We start from the raw sequence: 21,536 nt of genomic DNA, 5'->3' as shown, positions 1-21,536 counted from the left end.
CTGGAATTTTCGCCAGGGGTTAGAATCAATAATACACATAGTTACTATCACTGGTATATTTATGATCAATTGATGCCCATAACGGAGATTACTAAGGAATTCTCAAAACACTGCAATAAACCAATTAAACAATATAATTGTAAGTCTGAAGCGTGTTTCGCAAAGTTGCATCAACGATAAGTTTAAAAACGGCCCATAAAAGTATTAATCCTGTTTGCTTTACTGTCCAAATTCAAATAAACCGGTAAAATATAGTAGGAAGGGATTACAAGTATAAACTGCGTGTTTCTGCTCTACGTGACAACGCCGCTACTGTACTTGATTAATAGGTCAACGTCATGACGTTCAAGGAGAGTCAAAAACGTTATCGTACATTTTTCACAAAGTTTATGGTCACCAAAATCGTCATACTGCCAGGGTTGAAGATAACGGAGGCAATTTCGAAAACATTCTTTAGAAATCCATCTATTAGCTAATGGGCTGCTAAGTCGCTTAATGTCAGCGATCGGTGATTTGCTAAGCGCAATTAGATACTGTGTGACAGAATAATTAAACGACAAGTTATTAAATTGATACTACACACTGATCAATAATTATGTCAAAACAAAGCGTGCATCAAAAACCATTTATTCAGAATATCACAGACAATCGTCAAAAGTCATAAATTGCATTTATTACAAAATTCTTCTATTTAAAAACTAATAACTTGTTAACCTATAGTCGCTCATTAATATTTCAGTGCTATTATTAATACAAAAAAAAAATATGTACACGATTAGTAACAATTAGTAGTAAACACATCGTAACCTGCCTCAACCGGACAATTTGCTTAACCTATATAGGAACACAACATCAGAGCAAATACAACCGTTTTGAGCACACGAGGCAAAATTACCGTATCTCCGCTATAACAAGACATAATAATAACTAATAAATAATAATAATAGACTATACTTCCATAATTTGCATTTGTTTCTTGATGCACGACCGGTTTTTCAGCAGCTCGTCCACCTCGTCGTGATCGTAGAACACCACAAAGTCCTTGGGACTCAAACCCTCAAACACCGAACTCACTGATGGTTTGAGGTTGTAGAACAGTAAAGGTTGGTCACGTGAGGCAAAGTCTGACGTCAAACTCTCTGTATATGAATAGGAAAAAATAGTTTATTAATTAAGATTGTTTTTTGTAATGATAAAAAGGGAGGATAATGCTATACTTTGTCCACGACCTTAGGTTATCACCAATTTTAACTGAATGCTTACATAAGAACTAAAAATTTAAATGTCACACTCATTTAAGTTAAATTTACAATCACTTTCAAGTCCACTTTAAATTTTTCTATTTACCATTTACAATGACCAAAATATCTGTAAATTTTTAGGTAACATTGTAAACAAAACATCGATTTAACTTACAAAGTTAGTCATTTTGTTCATCATTATTTTCATATTGACGGTATGTCAAGCTCGCCAATTTCATATTGACTTTTTATGATTTTAATAACTTAAACTTAAAATTTAATTAGAAAAGTTGCAGTATTTCTGAGTCTGATGCCTAAATTGACATATGTCCAGTCACTTGTCACTTTTTTGACACTGAAAACTGACAGTGATAAAAAATAGCCCTATTTGGGTTTTTTCGGTAATTTGACAAGTTTTGCGTTACATTTTCAATGAAATGTTTTGACACAGTCAAAATCGGTTAAAATTTACCTTCTAGTACCAAAACATTAGTTTTTAGACGTAATTTGGCATCAGTGTTTACAATGTCTATCTCATTTTAACTCATTTTGATAAAAAAAGATGGCCTAAAACTTAGGTTAATACTTTTGCCAAAATAGGTCTTTTATTTCTTTAAATTTGACACGATTTTGTCATTTTTTTACTTTCCAGAACATAGGCAATTTTTGGCAGCGTTGCCAAACCGTGCGCACTCTCCTCCAACAGACTGTCATCGACCAGGATCGTCACAAGTTGAAAATTAGTTAAAATTACTGCAAATAGTCCGGTAAGTAAATTTTTATACATTTCTACTGTTTTCATCTTGAAAATTGACTAGAATGACTGCAAATAGTTAGGTAAGTCGATTTATATACATTTTTACTGTTTTCATCTTGAAAGTTGACTAGAATGACTGCAAATAGTCCGGTAAGTTAATTTTTATAAAATCTTACTGTTTTGAACTTGAAAATTGAGTAGAATGACAGCAAATAGTCCGGTAAGTAAATATTTATACATTTCTACTGTTTTCATCTCGAAAATTGACGGCAAATGATCTATTAAGTAAATTTTTATAAAATCTTACTGTTTTGACCTTGAAAATTGACTAGAATGACTGCAAATAGCCCGGTAAGTCAATTTTTATACATTTCTACTGTTTTCATCTTGAAAATTGACGGCAAATGGTCTATTAAGTAAATTTTTATAAAATCTTACTGTTTTGACCTTGAAAATTGACTAGAATGACAGCAAATAGTTCGGTAAGTCAATTTTTTTACATTTCTACTGTTTTCATCTTGAAAATTGACGGCAAATGGTCTATTAAGTAAATTTTTATAAAATCTTACTGTTTTGACCTTGAAAATTGACTAGAATGACAGCAAATAGTTCGGTAAGTCATTTTTTTTACATGTCTACTGTTTTCATCTTGAAAATTGACGGCAAATGGTCTATTAAGTAAATTTTTATAAAATCTTACTGTTTTGACCTTGAAAATTGACTAGAATGACAGCAAATAGTTCGGTAAGTCAATTTTTTTACATTTCTACTGTTTTCATCTTGAAAATTGACGGCAAATGGTCTATTAAGTAAATTTTTATAAAGTCTTACTGTTTTGACCTTGAAAATTGACTAGAATGACAGCAAATAGTTCGGTAAGTCAATTTTTTTACATTTCTACTGTTTTCATCTTGAAAATTGACGACAAATGGTCTATTAAGTAAATTTTTATAAAGTCTTACTGTTTTGACCTTAAAAATTGACTAGAATGACAGCAAATAGTTCGGTAAGTCAATTTTTTTACATTTCTACTGTTTTCATCTTGAAAATTGACGGCAAATGGTCTATTAAGTAAATTTTTATAAAATCTTACTGTTTTGACCTTGAAAATTGACTAGAATGACTGCATATAGCCCGGTAAGTCAATTTTTATTCATTTCTACTGTTTTCATCTTGAAAATTGACTAGAACGACAGCAGATAGTTCGGTAAGTCAATTTTTTTACATTTCTACTGTTTTCATCTTGAAAATTGACTAGAATGACGGCAAATGGTCTATTAAGTTAATTTTTATAAAATTTAACTATTTTTCAACATTTTGACCTTGAAAATTCACTAGAATGACAGCAAATAGCCCGGTAAGTAAATTTTTATACATTTCTACTGTTTTCATCTTGAAAATTGACGGCAAATGATCTATTAAGTAAATTTTTATAAAATCTTACTGTTTTGACCTTGAAAATTGACTAGAATGACTGCAAATAGTTCGGTAAGTCAATTTTTATACATTTCTACTGTTTTCATCTTGAAAATTGACTAGAATGACGGCAAACGGTCTATTAAGTAAATTTGTATAAAATCTTACTGTTTTGACCTTGAAAATTGACTAGAATGACAGCAAATAGTCCGGTAAGCCAATTTTTATACATATTTACTATTTTCATCTTGAAAGTTGACTAGAATTACTGCAAATAGTCCGGTAAGTTAATTTTTAGAAAATCTTACTGTTTTGACCTTAAAATTGACTAGAATGACAGCAAATAGTCCGGTAAGTCAATTTTTATACATTTCTACTGTTTTCGTCTCGAAAATTGACTAGAATGACGGCATATGGTCTATTAAGTACATTTTTATAAAATTGTACTATTTTCCAACGTTTTGGTCTGGAAAGTTACTAAAGTTACTAACTTGGTGTAATAGGAGTGAATAATAATTATTCCCCCTCATTAATCACTCTGACATTATATGATTCTCATTTAGATTCTGTCAACACGCTGAATATTACTTCATTATTGATTGGTCGTGAACAAAACGGTTTTGTAGATGTGTGTGACAGTGCGAGTGAAATAGCAACATACCAATGACCGTGGCTGCTGTGTAGTCAGCTCCATAAATATGTGAACAGTCAATCACCACGGGGATTCCTTGTCTGATTGAGTGTTTAGTCACCAAATTTCTGACGTAGTCAGTGGATGGGAATATAAGACATCTATCGGGAGTTAGCAGCAAATACTCTGTGCCTCCTTTGGACTGGAAAACAAACAAATTCGTTAGAGTGGGTACAAAGTGTCAGCTGTCAAATTACAGTTTTCCTCACTTATTCAGTAGGAACTTACCACAAGTTTCTCAACGCTAATTTTTGGTCGGGCCGCATGGTATAAAATATAAATCAAATTAATTCCAATCCCCACCAGAATACCTTGCTCCAGGGGTAGCACCAGACAGGCCACGAACGTCACTATGGCTAAGAAGAAGTCACTTTCTGCAACAATCACTCCAGTTAAACTACCTTCAACTTTGTCTAACCGAAAATCCACATACTCTTCGATCTCCACATGGGTTTCACCACTTTAACCTCCACCATAAACACGACGGCGGCAATAATGACAGCGGCCAGGGCCGCCTTAGGGATGTAGTAGAAATAGGGGGTGAACAGAACTAGGGATAAAATCACCAGTAAACCCGTGTACAGTCCTCCTAAAGGGGTTTTTACGCCGCTCGCGTTGTTTACGGCGCTTCTGGACAATGATCCGGTACCTGGGAAGCTTTGGACAAAAGAGTTGGCAACGTTGCTTATCCCGATCGCTATTAGTTCCTGAGTAGCGTCAATCGGCTTACCATTGGCTGAAAGCAACATATGTCAATGTAAGATTAATGATGTGCAAGCAGTAATTGCGTAAATATCAGCATTCAATGGTTTGTGATTGGTCAAAAAAAGCAGCCAGCTGAAAGCTGCTTTTTTGGACCAATCAGAAAGTCTTCTTACCTTTGTGATATAAAAATAGACAAGAAGTTATACCGTTTGGTCGCTAGAGGGCGTCAAAGTTGACTTAAAATTTTCACACATTTTCTTAAATATCTCCAAAACGGTTCGAGTTAGGGCTGTGGAATTTTTTTTTCTAATGCAACTCGGTAAAACACAACTTTTATTAAAAATAACATTATTTAAAAAAACTCACCGTTTGACGTAAAAAGTTAAAAAACTATATTCTTGACATTTTTCTAAGGGGGGACTCCAGAAATTTTTTTGGAAAAATTTTGATATTTAAAAATTCATTTTCTCTGCCTAAATTAGTTTAGATTAATGGTGGAAATGTGACGTGAGGTGTCATTTCTCGAAATGTCATTTTTTTGGGGTGCCACGCCCTAAAAACTGTCAAAAATGCCCTATTTACCAAGTCAGTGACAAAATGGCGGCAGCTAGAGCAAAACCGGCATTAAATTCATGTTCCCCAGGTCAAATTTAGTGGAAAAAGTCACTTTGACAAGTCAAAATCCAATATGGCCGCGGTCGGTATAGTAGGCCAAGAAAAACCCCATTTTGAACCAAAATTCAGTGCACTTTTACAAAAAATCCCCAATAACTCGCTTATTTGAAACATTCTGTATAAATATGTCAGATGACTAAAGATAGCTAATGAATGGGGCTATCACGTGACGTTGACAGGACCGGGCTAACTGGCACAGTTTGGCCGCTAGAGGGCGTCAAAGGTGACTTAAAATTTTCAGACATTTTCTTAAATATCTCCAAAACGGTTTGAGTTAGGGCTGTGAAATTTTTTCCTTTTATGCAACTCGGTAAATCACAGCTTTTGTTAAAAATAACATTTTTTAAAAAAACTCACCGTTTGACGTAAAAAATTAAGAAACTAGATTTTTGACATTTTTCTAAGGGGGGACCCCAGGAATTTTTTTTGAAAAATTTTGAATTTTAAAAATTGACTTTCTCTGCCTTAATTAGTTTAGATTGATGGTGGAAATGTGACGTGAGGTGTCATTTGTCGAAATGTCATTTTTTTGGGGGGCCACGCCCTGAAAACTGTCAAAAATGCCCTATTTACTAGGTCAGTGACAAAATGGCGGCAGTTAGAGCAAAACTGGCATTAAATTCGTGTTCCCCAGGTCAAATTTAGTGGAAAAAGTCACTTTGACAAGTCAAAATCCAATATGGCCGCGGTCGGTATAGTAGGCCAAGAAAAACCCCATTTTGAACCAAAATTCAGTGCACTTTTACAAAAAATCCCCAATAACTCGCTTATTTGAAACCTTCTGTATAAATATGTCAGATGACTAAAGATAGCTAATGAATGGGGCTATTACGTGACGTTGACAGGACCGGGCTAACTGGCACAGTTTGGCCGCTAGAGGGCGTCAAAGGTGACTTAAAATTTTCAGACATTTTCTTAAATATCTCCAAAACGGTTTGAGTTAGGGCTGTGAAATTTTTTCCTTTTATGCAACTCGGTAAATCACAGCTTTTGTTAAAAATAACATTTTTTAAAAAAACTCACCGTTTGACGTAAAAAGTTAAAAAACTATATTCTTGACATTTTTCTAAGGGGGGACTCCAGAAATTTTTTTGGAAAAATTTTGATATTTAAAAATTCATTTTCTCTGCCTAAATTAGTTTAGATTAATGGTGGAAATGTGACGTGAGGTGTCATTTCTCGAAATGTCATTTTTTTGGGGTGCCACGCCCTAAAAACTGTCAAAAATGCCCTATTTACCAAGTCAGTGACAAAATGGCGGCAGCTAGAGCAAAACCGACATTAAATTCATGTTCCCCAGGTCAAATTTAGTGGAAAAAGCCACTTTGACAAGTCAAAATCCAATATGGCCGCGGTCGGTATAGTAGGCCAAGAAAAACCCCCTTTTGAACCAAAATTTAGTGCACTTTTACAAAAAATCCCCAATAACTCGCTTATTTGAAACATTCTGTATAAATATGTCAGATGACTAAAGATAGCTATTGAATGGGGCTATCACGTGACGTTGACAGGACCGGGCTAACTGGCACAGTTTGGCCGCTAGAGGGCGTCAAAGGTGACTTAAAATTTTCAGACATTTTCTTAAATATCTCCAAAACGGTTTGAGTTAGGGCTGTGAAATTTTTTCCTTTTATGCAACTCGGTAAAACACAGCTTTTATTAAAAATAACATTTTTTAAAAAAACTCACCGTTTGACGTAAAAAATTAAAAAACTAGATTTTTGACATTTTTCGAAGGGGGGGAGGGGAACACAGGTATTTTTTTGGAAAAATTTTGAATTTTAAAAATTAATTTTCTCTGCCCAAATTTAGTAGAAAAAGTCATTTGACAAGTCAAAATCTACTATGGCCGCCATATTATAATATAACCATTTTGAACCAAAATTCAGTGCACTTTCAATCAAAACAATGACGTTTGTTTGGTAAAAATCAAGTTGTTGTCTTTGTCAATACCTAATTATTTACATTTTTACGTTCATTTGTCGTCGTAAATGGCGGTGTAAACAATTGTTTATTGATGTGCAAATAAATATGTTTTTAGCCTCTAAAATACGATTTTGTCATTTAAAACAGTCACATGGTCTTTAGGATTCAGTTTTGACGTAAAAAAGCCTAACCTAACTAACCTAACCTAACCTAACCTAACTTAACCTAACCTAACCTAACCTTTTTTTGGTTGAAAATAGTCACGAGACCATTTCCATCTTAAAAAGACCGGTCACGTGACCCTTCAAATAATGCTTTGACATTTAAAACGGTCACACATTTTTTTACTAACTCCATTTCGATTGAGCGTAGCTCCGTTATTTATGTAGCTATCAAAAAAGTGTGTAAATAAGAAAACTTCTAGAAAATCATTCTCTACAAGATTGTATTAAGTGGTATTTGCCCTTAAGGGCCTCCCTAAGGAGTTATAAGGCAAAAAGTGACAAGATGCACTAAACTGCTGTTTTTCAACTAACTCTTCTCTCTCGCTTATGTTATCACTTTCAATCTAATATAGATATGACATTTCTTGTTTTTCTTTGTTCTACCTTATGACGCTATTTTAATTTACTTTGATTTTCCATTTTGTAGGGATAATTTGAAATATTCCACACCTGCACAACAACACCAATGGAATTTTTTTTGATTCATAACAATTATTTTAGTTATGCGAAATACTTTCTAAGATTACGTCTATAAATATTCATATAGGAATAACACCGTCATACCTCTCGATTTATTAATGTCATTATTATTATGTATATAGGTTTGCAAAATGTGTTTTTTTAGCATTAATGTCGTGTTCAACAATTAAAAATAATAACAATATCCTGCTCGACAAATTATCATATTATTGATTGTTTTTTTTTTCTACTGTCGTTTAATGAAATGATGTTTTCTGGTGCAGGTGTCACCAATAATTAATGTGTTGTACAATTCAGTTTGAATTAATTGGATGATTGATGCAAAACAATTATTATTACTCACCAAATGCTTTACAAATGGAAATATTTTCTAAAATTCCTACAAGAGGCAGCACAATAATACCGCTTCCCAAGTCGGAAATCATCTGTGTAAACGTGGTTGTTATGGTGGTGCCGTTGTTTTCGACGCTGAACCCAAAAGGTGGTAATTTGAAATCGGGTAGTCCCTTTGGTACCGCCCCTATAACCTTAAAGGGCGGTTCACCTAGAAATTGTGACGTTAAATCACGTAATCCAAGCCTAACCAATCAGAACCCACCGTGCTGACAAAAGACGAATCCTAAAATACCGCAAACCACCACCAAAATGGCGTTCCTTGAAGTGCCAAACACCCACAAAGATTTGTTGATTATTTTATTAATTTTGGTTGGGGATTCTGTTCTACCAATATTGATTTGAGCAACCATCTGCAAAAAGCCACCATTAAAATCAAATCTAACTCACTTTAGAAAAAAGTTACCCTTAGCATAAGTAGAATAACAATGCAAGCTATTCCTAATACAGTATCCCACATTCTTATGTTTGCTATATCGTGGAAAATGCTTCTCCAGGTGTCTACGAAAGTATTTCCAGAAGCCTGGATACCAAACAAGTCTTTTACTTGTGACGTCACTATAATAAGGGCAGCCGCTGATGTGAATCCCGAAGACACAGGTCCGGATACAAAGTCAATCAGAAATCCTATATGCATATAAAATTGATTCAAAATCATATCAATAAACAGAGTGAAAACCCACCTAAACCGAACAACCCCATCAAAATTTGCACCAACCCCGTAAGAAAACACAACAAAATGGCGTGTTCCACCCCTTTTCCATTTAAAGCCTGGAAGGTCATTAAGGCTGCCACCGCCGTAGGCCCTACAGGTACATCCTTACAGCTGCCCAGGAAAATGTACACCAAACAGCCCAGAAATGAACCGTACAGACCGTATTCGGCTGGCAGGCCTGCTATGTTGGCGTAAGCCAAGGCCTGAGGAATGACAGTTAGGCCTACAGTGATACCGGCCAGAAGATCACCTATGAAGATTAATAATTGTAGAGTATTTCTTTCAGCTTGATGATATTTTGACGACGGATACCAAAATTACAACTCTACTAATTGAAAAGTGGCATTGAAAACCCCCACACAGTGGTTCACAGATCCACAGAATTGTTGCTAACAAAACGTTCTTATTGACCACTCTGTATAATGTGCTTACTAACCCACAGCAGCTTCTCCATTATAGTTAGGCAACCATCGCAAAATAGGCAGCCGCTTGTACAGAGTTTTTTTGGTGCATATTCCGGCTAGTTTCTTCTTTGACAGATGAACCAGATCTTTAAACTTGTGGGAGTAGTTCGTGTAGGAGTTACTGGAGTCTTCGAGGACTGCAAGAAAAGGTTAACATGTTTAGTAGGCATTGATTGTAATATTAGCTGATATTAGATCAAAAACTGTGATTTGACTATGTTTACTACGTTAACTAGCAATAACAGAATCCTGCTCTCTATTTTATATCTATGTTTGATATACAGGGTGGTCCAGTTTTAAATGTCAATAATTCACCAATCCATAGCCAATTAAAAAATAAGTTGACATTCATTATGTCATTTTCCTGAAACTCCTGTGCTTCCCAAGGAAAATACAAATTTCTGTTGAAAAAATCGGTTTTTTTTTGTCATAACTGTCAGACCGTTGGAGCAATATTGATCAAATTTGGAACAAGCACTTTATTACACGTTATTACGGTCAAAGACCCAAAACTAACCCAACCCAACTTAAAAATTGTCTTGGAAACGGAAAATTCACTTAAGAAGTTTAAAAAATATTATTGTAGCCAGTTTTCATAGTTTCCAGACAATCTGAAAGACTTTAGTTTTGAAAATTGACTTTTCATGCAAATCGAGAGACTAATAGAACCCCAAAATGTGACTGAACAAATGAAAAGTGACATCAGAAGCTTAAAATTTGCATTTGAAGTAAGTTTTCATAATTTGAAGACCAATTTCAATATTTTAGTCTTGAAAATAGTCTTAGATGCAGGACATTGACATTAGATTCATGAAAATTGTCTTGAAAACGAACTTTTCGTGCTTTTTACTTTGCTTTTCATTTTCTTCGAATTCTGGACTATTTTTAGTGATTCAAAACTGCTTTCAGCTTGGAAAATCCAGTTTCAAGACTATCTTCACCAAGTTATTGACATAGCAAACTTAAAAAACAATTTTTACATTCTTCATAGACTTAAAATAGCATTCCAAGCTTTGTCACTATTAAATCGACTTCTAGACACCTCAGTGCTAAAAATTCGGGTATTTCTTAATAAACTAGACTATCTTTACAAAGTTTTTGACTTATCAGGCCTAAAAGCCAATGTGTCCACTGACCATAGTCTTGAAAATGTTATTTCAAGCTTCTTCACTATTAAATTGACTTCTACACTCATAGGTGCGATAAATTGTAGCATCTCTAAGAAATTCAGACTGTTTTTAATGCTTTTTAAGACTGAAAAATCGAGTTTAAGACTATTTCCAAAAATTAAGTTTCTTTAGTAATTAAAGTAAAAAATTTTGGTACCAAATGCTACAATTGAGAACTAATTTTTAGAAATATATTAGTCCAAAAATTTAATTTACTTCTAGATTTGTTGTCCAGTCCAGAAAATTCAGTTGTACACCAATTAAAGTCTTGAAAATATACTTTTGGACTCTCTTTAGTCCTAGTAAAGTCAGTTCTAGCATTAAAAAGCAACTGTTATACTATTTTTAGTAGTAAAAAATGAGTTTCATGCACAATACAATTTTTGTCTTGATTTCCGGATTTTTTTAGTTCTTGAATGCCAGTTTCAGACATTCAACCAGGATGGCAGTCTGAGAAAGCAAATCATAAGACCATTCCTAATAGTAAAAAAGTTTTTAGACTATTCAGTACAAATTTGGACTTTCACAAGTCTTGAATGTTCAAGTTCAAGTTTTAAACTATAAAACGATTTTTTAAATTGAAATTTGGAGGATCTTCCTTAGGAAACGTTTTTCAGAAAAATTACATAATGCAAGTCAACTTATTTTTTGATTGGCTATCAAATGGTGAATTATTGACACTTAAAACTGGACCACCCTGTATTTTTAAACAATAATTCTGCAAACTTGTACGTAAACCTGATCTCTAAAATTTGATTATAAAAGTGCTTATTTTAGCTTACAGACTTCTATTGAAAATAGAAGGTGATATCAAATAAACGAGATTATTTAATAATCAGAAAACTAAAGAGAAAACTTAAATTGCTCTCACAGTGGAGTAAACATAACCTGCGACGTGAATGTCTGGTTGCATAACTTCTGTTTACCACGTTGAATTACTTTAAAGCCTGGTTTATAAAACAAAATTTAACTTTAGTTTTAACTTTAGTATTAGCATTAAGAATAGAAGCAGTGGTTTTAAATTGTGATGTTCATAAACAAAATTTAACTTTAACTGTAAATTTAGCTGTAACTTCTGACCTTGGTTTTACATAAAATTCTAAATTTTCTTACAGCTAATACTAAAGTTAAATCTCCAATATTCAAACTTCTTTTTAAGATTGAATTTTTGCTTTATTTATGAAATTTCTAAACAGAAATTCAAAGAATATCCTTTTGCTATTGATTTAGTGCAGTAATGTGGAATTAGGCAGCAAAACTTGAAAAAAATAACATTAAAGTTAGGTTACCTTTCAGAAAACTGTATGGTTAAATTAAGGGTTTTATAAACACCCTTTTTTTTTAGGGTTAATACTAAATTTATTACTAATGCTAAAGTTACAGCTAAAGTTAAAATTTCTTTTATAAACTAGGCTTTAGTTTTACTTCTTGATTTTTAATTAACGTTTACCTTCATATTCGCTTCTGCTGAACCGTCTGTACATTTTTCTTATTTTTCACCGTGGCTAAAACAATAATCACGCACATAGCGCCACTACAAACCAACTAAATTCACTATATTTAGTGCAGTTCGTTTTTCGATTATCAGGTCAACAGTTGACTATATAGCCAGTAAATGGGTGGTTAGTGGTAAACAGGCAATACAGAACGTTAAAAGTCATTAACCATAATATTTCACAGTATAATCTCCTAAATATTTGTCGAGTTCTTATCAAAATCCAAACAGGTGTCGCACTGTATGCTACTATTTGCATTAATTCACTTCGCGGTGCAAAAGTTGCGCTTTTAACGCTTTAATTACAGTCTACAGATACCCGACGAGCCCCTGCAAGGATATTAATCATTCGATCACATGCTTTCTTATGATAATTTCCAGGAATTCTAGTCACACGACCGTATTTTTATAATTTTTTTTCTAAAACGGGAATAATAATACCTCGACAACTTGGCTACTGTTTAATTACATACTGTTGCTGTAAACGTGTTTTTCTTACTTCTGTGCTTGCACATAAATATCTGTAACGAAAGTACTTTGAGATAAAACGGTGATAAGAAATTGGGTTTTGATTTTGTCCAGTATGAAGTCATCGTTTTGTTTGCGTAACGTGAAAGTCACTTCTGTAAACAAATAACTTAATGGAAATATTGTTGGCTGTGTTTACACGTTTTTGGTTAATTCAGACAAGGAAATATTTAGTGTTTGTAAATGGTCATTTTAGTTGTTCTGTGAAAAGCCTTGAACTACTGCTTATTCTTCAAAGAATTTCTTCTTCACGTGGTTTTCATTAAAAGAGATCGATTCCGCTGTTGTTTTAGTCTGCATAATTGTTACTTTTGAGCCATTCTACGTCTGTTGGGATCACATTGCATGCTGAATTTGGCTCGTTCGTGGTCAATTTGTGCCAAATTGTATTCTTTCGTCTCAAAATGGGCAAAGATCGATTCCGCTGTTGTTCTAGTCTGCAAATTTGTTACTTTTGAGCCATTCTACGTCTATTGGGATCACATTGGATGCTGAATTTGGCTCGTTTGTGGTCAACTTGTGCCAAATTGTATTCTTTCGTCTCAAAATCAGCAAAGATCGATTCCGCTGTTGTTCTAGTCTGCAAATTTGTTACTTTTGAGCCATTCTACGTCTGTTGGGATCACATTGGATGCTGAATTTGACTTGTTCATGGTCAATCTGTGCCAAATTGTATTCTTTCGTCTCAAAACCGGCAAAGATTGATTCCGCTGTTGTTCTAGTCTGCAAATTTGTTACTTTTGAGCCATTCTACGTCTATTGGGACCACATTGAATGCTGAATTTGGCTCGTTTGTGGTCAACTTGTGCCAAATTGTATTATTTTGTCTCAAAACCGGCAAAGATCGGTTCCGCTGTTGTTCTAGTCTGCAAATTTGTTACTTTTGAGCCATTCTACGTCTGTTGGGACCACATTGAATGTTGAATTTGACTTGTTCATGGTCAATCTGTGCCAAATTGTATTATTTTGTCTCAAAACCGGCAAAGATCGGTTCCGCTGTTGTTCTAGTCTGCAAATTTGTTACTTTTGAGCCATTCTACGTCTATTGGGATCACATTGGATGCTGAATTTGGCTCGTTTGTGGTCAACTTGTGCCAAATTGTATTCTTTCGTCTCAAAATGGGCAAAGATCGATTCCGCTGTTGTTCTAATCTGCAAATTTGTTACTTTTGAGCCATTCTACGTCTGTTGGGATCACATTGGATGCTGAATTTGACTTGTTCATGGTCAATCTGTGCCAAATTGTATTATTTTGTCTCAAAACCGGCAAAGATCGGTTCCGCTGTTGTTCTAGTCTGCAAATTTGTTACTTTTGAGCCATTCTACGTCTGTTGGGACCACATTGAATGCTGAATTTGACTTGTTCATGGTCAATCTGTGCCAAATTGTATTATTTTGTCTCAAAACCGGCAAAGATCGGTTCCGCTGTTGTTCTAGTCTGCAAATTTGTTACTTTTGAGCCATTCTACGTCTATTGGGACCACATTGAATGCTGAATTTGGCTCGTTTGTGGTCAACTTGTGCCAAATTGTATTCTTTCGTCTCAAAATCAGCAAAGATCGATTCCGCTGTTGTTCTAGTCTGCAAATTTGTTACTTTTGAGCCATTCTACGTCTGTTGGGATCACATTGGATGCTGAATTTGGCTCGTTCGTGGTCAACTTGTGCCAAATTGTATTCTTTCGTCTCAAAATCAGCAAAGATCGATTCCGCTGTTGTTCTAGTCTGCAAATTTGTTACTTTTGAGCCATTCTTCGTCTGTTGGGACCACATTGGATGCTGAATTTGACTTGTTCATGGTCAATCTGTGCCAAATTGTATTCTTTCGTCTCAAAACCGGCAAAGATCGATTCTGCTGTTGTTCTAGTCTGCAAATTTGTTACTTTTGAGCCATTCTACGTCTGTTGGGATCACATTGAATGCTGAATTTGGCTCGTTTGTGGTCAACTTGTGCCAAATTGTATTCTTTCGTCTCAAAATCAGCAAAGATCGATTCCGCTGTTGTTCTAGTCTGCAAATTTGTTACTTTTGAGCCATTCTACGTCTGTTGGGACCACATTGAATGCTGAATTTGACTTGTTCATGGTCAATCTGTGCGAAATTGTATTCTTTCGTCTCAAAACCGACAAAGATCGATTCCGCTGTTGTTCTAGTCTGCAAATTTGTTACTTTTGAGCCATTTCTACGTCTGTTGGGACTACATTGGTCGCTGAATTTGACTTGTTCATGGTCAATTTGTGCCAAATTGTATTCTTTCGTCTCAAAATGGGCAAAGATCGATTCCGCTGTTGTTCTAATCTGCAAATTTGTTACTTTTGAGCCATTCTACGTCTGTTGGGATCACATTGGATGCTGAATTTGACTTGTTCATGGTCAATCTGTGCCAAATTGTATTATTTTGTCTCAAAACCGGCAAAGATCGGTTCCGCTGTTGTTCTAGTCTGCAAATTTGTTACTTTTGAGCCATTCTACGTGTGTTGGGACCACATTGAATGCTGAATTTGGCTCGTTTGTGGTCAACTTGTGTCAAATTGTATTCTTTCGTCTCAAAACCGACAAAGATCGATTCCGCTGTTGTTCTAGTCTGCAAATTTGTTACTTTTGAGCCATTTCTACGTCTGTTGGGACTACATTGGTCGCTGAATTTGACTTGTTCATGGTCAATTTGTGCCAAATTGTATTCTTTCGTCTCAAAATGGGCAAAGATCGATTCCGCTGTTGTTCTAGTTTGCATAATTGTTACTTTTGAGCCATTCTACGTCTGTTGGGACTATAATCTTGTAAGTTATAAAACGTGTCAAAGGAATATCTGCAATTTTTATTTAAAGTTTAAAGTAATATTAACTGAGAAAATAAGCATTTAAAAATGCTATGACATCACAACGTTGCATGCAATTGTTACACATTTGGCAACGTTGATACTTAATTTATTACCGTTTCAAGAAAGAAGATTAAATTTTATACTTAATACATTTAATAAATTCCATTTTCAATCTTAAAAGTCACGTGACTTTAAGGATCCGTTTTGACATCTTAAAGAGTCACGTAAAAATATCAGTCTTAACGTAAAAACTGTCACATGACGTTTTAACCTTAAAAATAGTCACGTGATTTACGTGTTTTAGTTAAAAGTAAAAAATGGTCACATGACCCTTCAGGATTCTGTTTTGAGGTAAAAAAAAAAATCACGTAACATTTAGAAATAAATTTGATGATTGAAAATCGTCACGTGACCACTTGTACCTTAAAAAGAGTCACGTGACAAGCAAATACAATTAAAACAAAACAAAAAGTCAAATTTAAGTCTGCTTGGTCTAGCGAGGAATAACCGAAAACAACTATTGTAAACGATATTTGGGTAACTGTCAAATTCAAAGTTATTGTAAAAATAACATAAAAAACTAATTGTTAAAGTAAAGAAGGTTTTGAATAATGTACAAAAACTGACCGGTTTTAATGTTTTTAAAAAAAAATATTTAAAAATGAAAAACACGACAAAATCTACTACTTTTAGGTTACCTTTTAGGAAATTAGTAGTCACCAAATTAACCGGAAATATTGGTAAAAATGTCAGCTTACCTGTAAAATTATTGCTGCCAACTGATCGTTTTCTGTAGGTTAATTCCGATTGTACAGTGTCGGACAGATTTGGATTGGATGCGCTAAAAGCGTAATTATCGTAGTGGTACTCAGCTGGAGTTCTCGTACCGTCAGAGCTCATCCTCAGCGTCTCGGAGGACTTGTTTGTGTCTTCGTTCAGATCGGTCATACCACTAAAAATTAATATTACAAAATATAAATTTTACTGTTTACAAAAACTAGGTAAATGGTTATCAAATGAAGAAACTAAAACCTTTATTGTAATACTGAAAGTTTTAAAAGAAAAACAGAACTTTATATGTAAATTGGACATTAAATTAAGAAAGTTATCTTTTGCTAGAACTCTCTGATATCTCATATAGTGCAATACTCTTCTACAGGGTGTCTCATTGAAAAAAAAAGAAAAAATATTCCATATTTTAAGCCCATTTTCTCAACCTAAAAAATACTATTTAAAAAGCTTGACCTTGATGTAATGACCTTTTTTGAACACCCTTTATACCTAATAGACCTTTATAACAAAAAGTGTGTTTGGCAACATTGCCTCGAAATTTTCGAATTTCTGTCTTTGTCTCGCGCATGAAACTTCCAATGTTTCTCTGTCAGTAAACTATACGTGTTAACAATTAAAATTTAGGTGGCTTTCTATACCTGTAATAAACAACAAATAGAACGTAAAACAAAATTTCGAGACACTCTGTATATTGCCCTCTAGGTGAACGTATTTTCCAGTTGCGCCCTAAGGGCATCCGTTAAGTACAATAACTTTTGACAGTCACGATATTAATCTTGAATATCTAATGAGGTTAAAGTGGATTTCGGTCAGGTAAACAAACTTGACTTAATTTCGCATCGATTATAAGGTGATCAGGTTATTCCGGTTATAAAAATTGGTGTATGAACTTGTTTCTGGTGATGACGTGGACCGGGGAATTTCGTCTTTTTAATGTTAGACGTTTGGAAATTTCCTATGTTTGAATAGACAAAAAAAACCTACAAGCACGTGTTGTAAATTAATCACAGTGTTGTGGTTATGGTTTTTTTTTATTAACTGTTAATAACTCACTGACAAAATGTGTAATATGCAACATTTTATACACACTTAACCAAATAACCAGTTTTTTAATGCACGTGATTAAGGGTTTTTTGGGATAATTTTAAGAAAGTGATTGAGTTTTATGAGATAATCAACTTTTTTAATGTTAGAGTTAAACGGCGTTTAAAGTGTCCTTATAAACACACTAAAAAACCAAAAATGGATAACGGTTTACTTTTATATTACTTGAAGGTTGTATCAATTTTTTGGTGTCTCAAAATTGTAAAAGTGAAAATTTACTTATTTATAGAATACTCTAGAAAGAAGTTTTTATTACAGATAATGTGAATATCAAATTAATTAAAGACTTTGATGTAAAAACTTTAATTAAGAAAAAACTAACCTATTTTGTCTTAATCTACACTTTATCATCCCAAAGTCTGTCCAGGATAAGACTACCAGTGACGTTGGTGGTTTGGTTAAAAAATATTCAAATTTTTGTTTTTATTTACAAAAAACAATTTAACCTAACCTTACAAATAGGTGAAAGTAAATTTATAATAAAAACACTTATGAATTTACCAAAAAAAGTTGGTTAGTCCATCTTACTGAGTACTGTACAGGGTGCAGCACCCTGTACAGGGTGTTTAAAACTCGAAGCACATTATTGGGAGCAAAAGTGAGATGAAATACTGATTGACAGGTGATATTATAGTGATTTTGAGTTGAAATTCGCTTGAAAATTGCCAAAGTTCACAAACAAAGGTTTGCTTAGTCAATGAAATGATAACATAGTTTTGGATGTAGTGAATTCTTTTGAGTGAATTTTTGAAAATTTTAATTTTTGTTGGATATACCTTTCATATGTTTGTTGTGACGAGTTACTCATTGGCAATAAAGAAATTTTAATTTTTGTCTGTTGTAAAATTGTTAAAAACACCTCCTTTGAGAAAAATAATACTTAATAATGTAATATTTATATCACTTCAATATTATGACATTTTAAAGCATAGTTCTTATGTACAAAATTTATTAATTTTTTTTGTTTTTACACTCAAAAACTTACTGTTTTTACACCTTTTCTAAGATTGTTTTAATTTCAAAATAAGTATGCTGCAGATGCCATTTATCGCAAAATTAGGTAAACTTACATTTAGAAGACAAAAATTGCACTTTTAATAGTGGAGTGAGTCTATATTTGAATATAACCACGTGGTTTAAAATCATAAAAAAAATTTCATCATCAGTTATGTTGCTACTTCTAACAGAAATCAAATTGAAGTAAACCCATACTAAAAATGACGTCAGTTGACAGGTGATCACGTGTTATTAATGTTTCCAGTCAAAAGCGCTACATTATGTTCCATTCAAGCGAATCTTAAAATTTTTACAGTAGACATATAGAATTCAAAAGGTTAACTATTAAAGGTTTGAGTTCAAATACAAATTATTTTTATTTGCTAAGTTAATGTCAAAGTTTTGGAGCTAAACATAAATGAATGGAATAATTTTAGATTTTCAATATTTAAAGGAAATTTCCACAAAGTTTACCGTAAATACACTGTAGTAAATTAAAATGACACGAAATCCTATTCTTATGTATACTTTCATCATAAAGAGAAATCTAAACAACATATTGCGCTTACAAATTGGTAGGTATATGCAAAAAACTGGACGCTTACACAAAAGTGACCGAATTACTTCGGTTGTCCCTGTTTGACTTCATTTCAAAAATAGTGGTTTTGTTCAGCACTTTACGCACTTCATTTACTTTAAACCAAAAAAATCACCGTAAACCCGCAAAATTCGTTTTGATTTCGAAAAATTCCCGTCGTAAACTAATCCGCTCTTCGAGGTTCGCACCGGTTTTGTTGGCACCGGTCACGTGACCTGAGTGGTTCACACTTCGGCGCCGGATCGAACCATCCTGTATCAATCAATTCTCTACTATCAAATACCTTAAATGCAGATACCGGTTCTCGAAGATTTAATATGTTTTATTCACCGCTAACCTGGAATTTCGATTAGGTTTTGTTTACCTACAAGCTTCAGTGACGATCGTTATTGTTAATTTATGGTCAGCGATCACCCTGTGTATATCAAGGCTCGAATTATATGCACAGAACCACATTATTAAGTCATGCTTTTTACTAGAGGTGTGTAACCCTGATGATGGCGTAACCAATCGAAATCAATGCAAAAAACTTTGAACTTTAATTAATTAGCAGCAGAAAGTCACTAAACTTGAAAATAACATTAATATAAAGCAGTTTTGTAATCTCATGTTTATTGATAGATCAATGTTATTTGACAGTAGATAAACAAAAGTGTCACATGACCCTCTATACTAGAAAGCCTAAAATGTCACTTTTAATGGCGGCGTTAGCGGTTTTCGTTTTATACACAAACCTATACAGATGCAGTAGAAATATGTTTTTTTTTAAATTATTTCGTGTAGTTGATTGCAAGTTGTGAGTGAAAAATCAAGAAAAGGTTCATTTCTGATCCAGATATGTATAGATAGAGCTTTTTAAACACAATCAAGTCCAGCCTAAACAAATTGGTTAGAACATTTATCCTGGAAAGTACAACACACAGCGAACTAGTTTAAACACTGTTCAATACAAGAAAATGTGTAAATCCTTGAAACTAGGTAAGCAAAACTGGTAAATGGTTCTTATGTTATCACCAAGAACATTCATTCAAAATTATTTTTCTTGCTCTCACAATGAAGGATGCTTTAAAATAAAACTCACATACCTGCGCATGTAACAAGTACCTAATAAGTTTACTGTACTAGAAAGCACTTGTACTTACTATTGAGTGTAGTGTTGGAGTAAAATCATCCCACTTCAAAGTGTTCAACCACTGTTGAGTTAGATCCAGTTTTTTGTAAAGTAAAAAACTGACACGGTTGGGCTTTTTCCTGAATTACTGTTACAATCTGGCTTGAAAAACTTATAAACGGCAGCAAACAAAATAACTTACGCAAATAACCTCAAGTTTTTATTTTAAACTGTAAAAATTGGTCTAATCGTCAAAAAACTCAATTTCCACAGTACAAAGAAACGCAAACTGTCACCGCCATATTGGAATTTTTGACAACCACCTTCTAGTATAATAGGCGGTGACCCAACGTGTCGTTGCGGTTGATCAAGGCCTCCTATGCTAGAAAGCCTAGAAGGTGAGTGTCAAAAATTCCAATATGGCCGAATTAATGGCTGCTGTTAATGTTAAAACTGTGTGAATTGAATTTGTACAGTGTTTTTTACTGTCTTTAATAAAGTTTTCACGAGTTATAACTACCAGTTTATTAACCGAGCTTTGAAATTGTCAACAGTGTTTGAAAGGGTAAGTACCAGAAACGTTTACTAGAATCTGTTGTATCCTTGTATATTCTAGTCACTTTTCTCCTTGCCTTTTGACATTTCTTTTCTACTTCCTTACATAGTTCCACTGCTGTTTTTTTTTTGTATATTTTAACAGAAATACAAATTACCAAAAAAAACACACATTATGACATGACATCTTAGAAAATTAATAGTTAATTAACTAACGAGTGTATTAATCGCTTATTAATATAAAATTGGTTACAACAATACTACGACATTTGAAAAAAACTAATTGTCAATTGTGTACGCGACACGGCAAACCAAAATCACAGGCACCCTTGGCAATGACAGTGACAGTTAGTTCTGTCGGTAATGGTGGATGTCAACTAAATAATGTGCGTCTATTTCTCTCTGTGTAATACAAATAAAGAAGGATGGAACTATGAGTGTATTTGGTTGCCTTAAAGTAAGACAAGGGAAAAATCATGCATTAATGGGACTCATTAGGTCTGTTCGTAGAGACAATTTCAAACTGGTTTCCAACTGAAAATCGGAAATTGTTGGCTTTTATTGGTTAAATGCTCACGTGACATTGACATTTTAAAGGTAATGGCCAATAGCTGGACAGAGGAGATTCGTTCGAGTTATCGTCCATAAAAAAAGGTTGTTAATACATGGTCGATTTGTACA

The 21,536-nt window shown here is 33.8% G+C and overlaps 1 protein-coding gene across 2 annotated transcripts; it reads right to left on the bottom strand.

The window, feature by feature from the left end:
- Positions 1 to 611: 611 nt before the first annotated feature.
- LOC145725468 (sodium-independent sulfate anion transporter-like) lies at positions 612 to 19,369 on the bottom strand. 2 transcript variants are annotated; one of them, XM_081974250.1, is made up of 11 exons: positions 19,197 to 19,369; positions 16,458 to 16,651; positions 9,660 to 9,824; positions 9,192 to 9,473; positions 8,915 to 9,135; positions 8,714 to 8,861; positions 8,459 to 8,659; positions 4,539 to 4,841; positions 4,334 to 4,479; positions 4,076 to 4,247; positions 612 to 1,139 (listed from the first exon to the last, which is right to left on the bottom strand). In XM_081974250.1, exons 1-11 carry the CDS (start codon positions 19,238 to 19,240, stop codon positions 949 to 951), a joined length of 2,067 nt encoding a protein of 688 aa, XP_081830376.1. In that variant the 5' UTR covers positions 19,241 to 19,369; the 3' UTR covers positions 612 to 948. The 2 variants fall into 2 exon arrangements, with proteins under 2 accessions (XP_081830376.1, XP_081830383.1); XM_081974257.1 differs by lacking the exons at positions 16,458 to 16,651; positions 19,197 to 19,369 and adding an exon at positions 12,307 to 12,844.
- Between the last annotated feature and the right edge of the window lie 2,167 nt (positions 19,370 to 21,536).

The sequence above is a fragment of the Ips typographus genome, linkage group LG1, assembly GCF_016097725.1.
Source record: "Ips typographus isolate SLU linkage group LG1, UJ_Ityp_2.0, whole genome shotgun sequence".
Taxonomy (NCBI): domain Eukaryota; kingdom Metazoa; phylum Arthropoda; class Insecta; order Coleoptera; family Curculionidae; genus Ips; species Ips typographus.
The sequence above is the reverse complement of the archived record's forward strand: the minus strand, read 5'-3'. Positions and strand labels throughout refer to the sequence as shown.

Excerpts from the sequence above, each read along its gene's own strand:
- LOC145725468 (XM_081974250.1), bottom strand. The coding sequence starts at position 19,240 with ATGAAGTCAAACAGGGACAACCGAAGTAATTCGGTCACTTTTGT. Across the intron at positions 4,842-8,458 it reads TTCCATTTGTAAAGCATTTG|CCAATGGTAAGCCGATTGAC; the intron begins GTGAGTAATAAT and ends TGTTGCTTTCAG. Across the intron at positions 1,140-4,075 it reads CACAGCAGCCACGGTCATTG|AGAGTTTGACGTCAGACTTT; the intron begins GTATGTTGCTAT and ends ATTCATATACAG.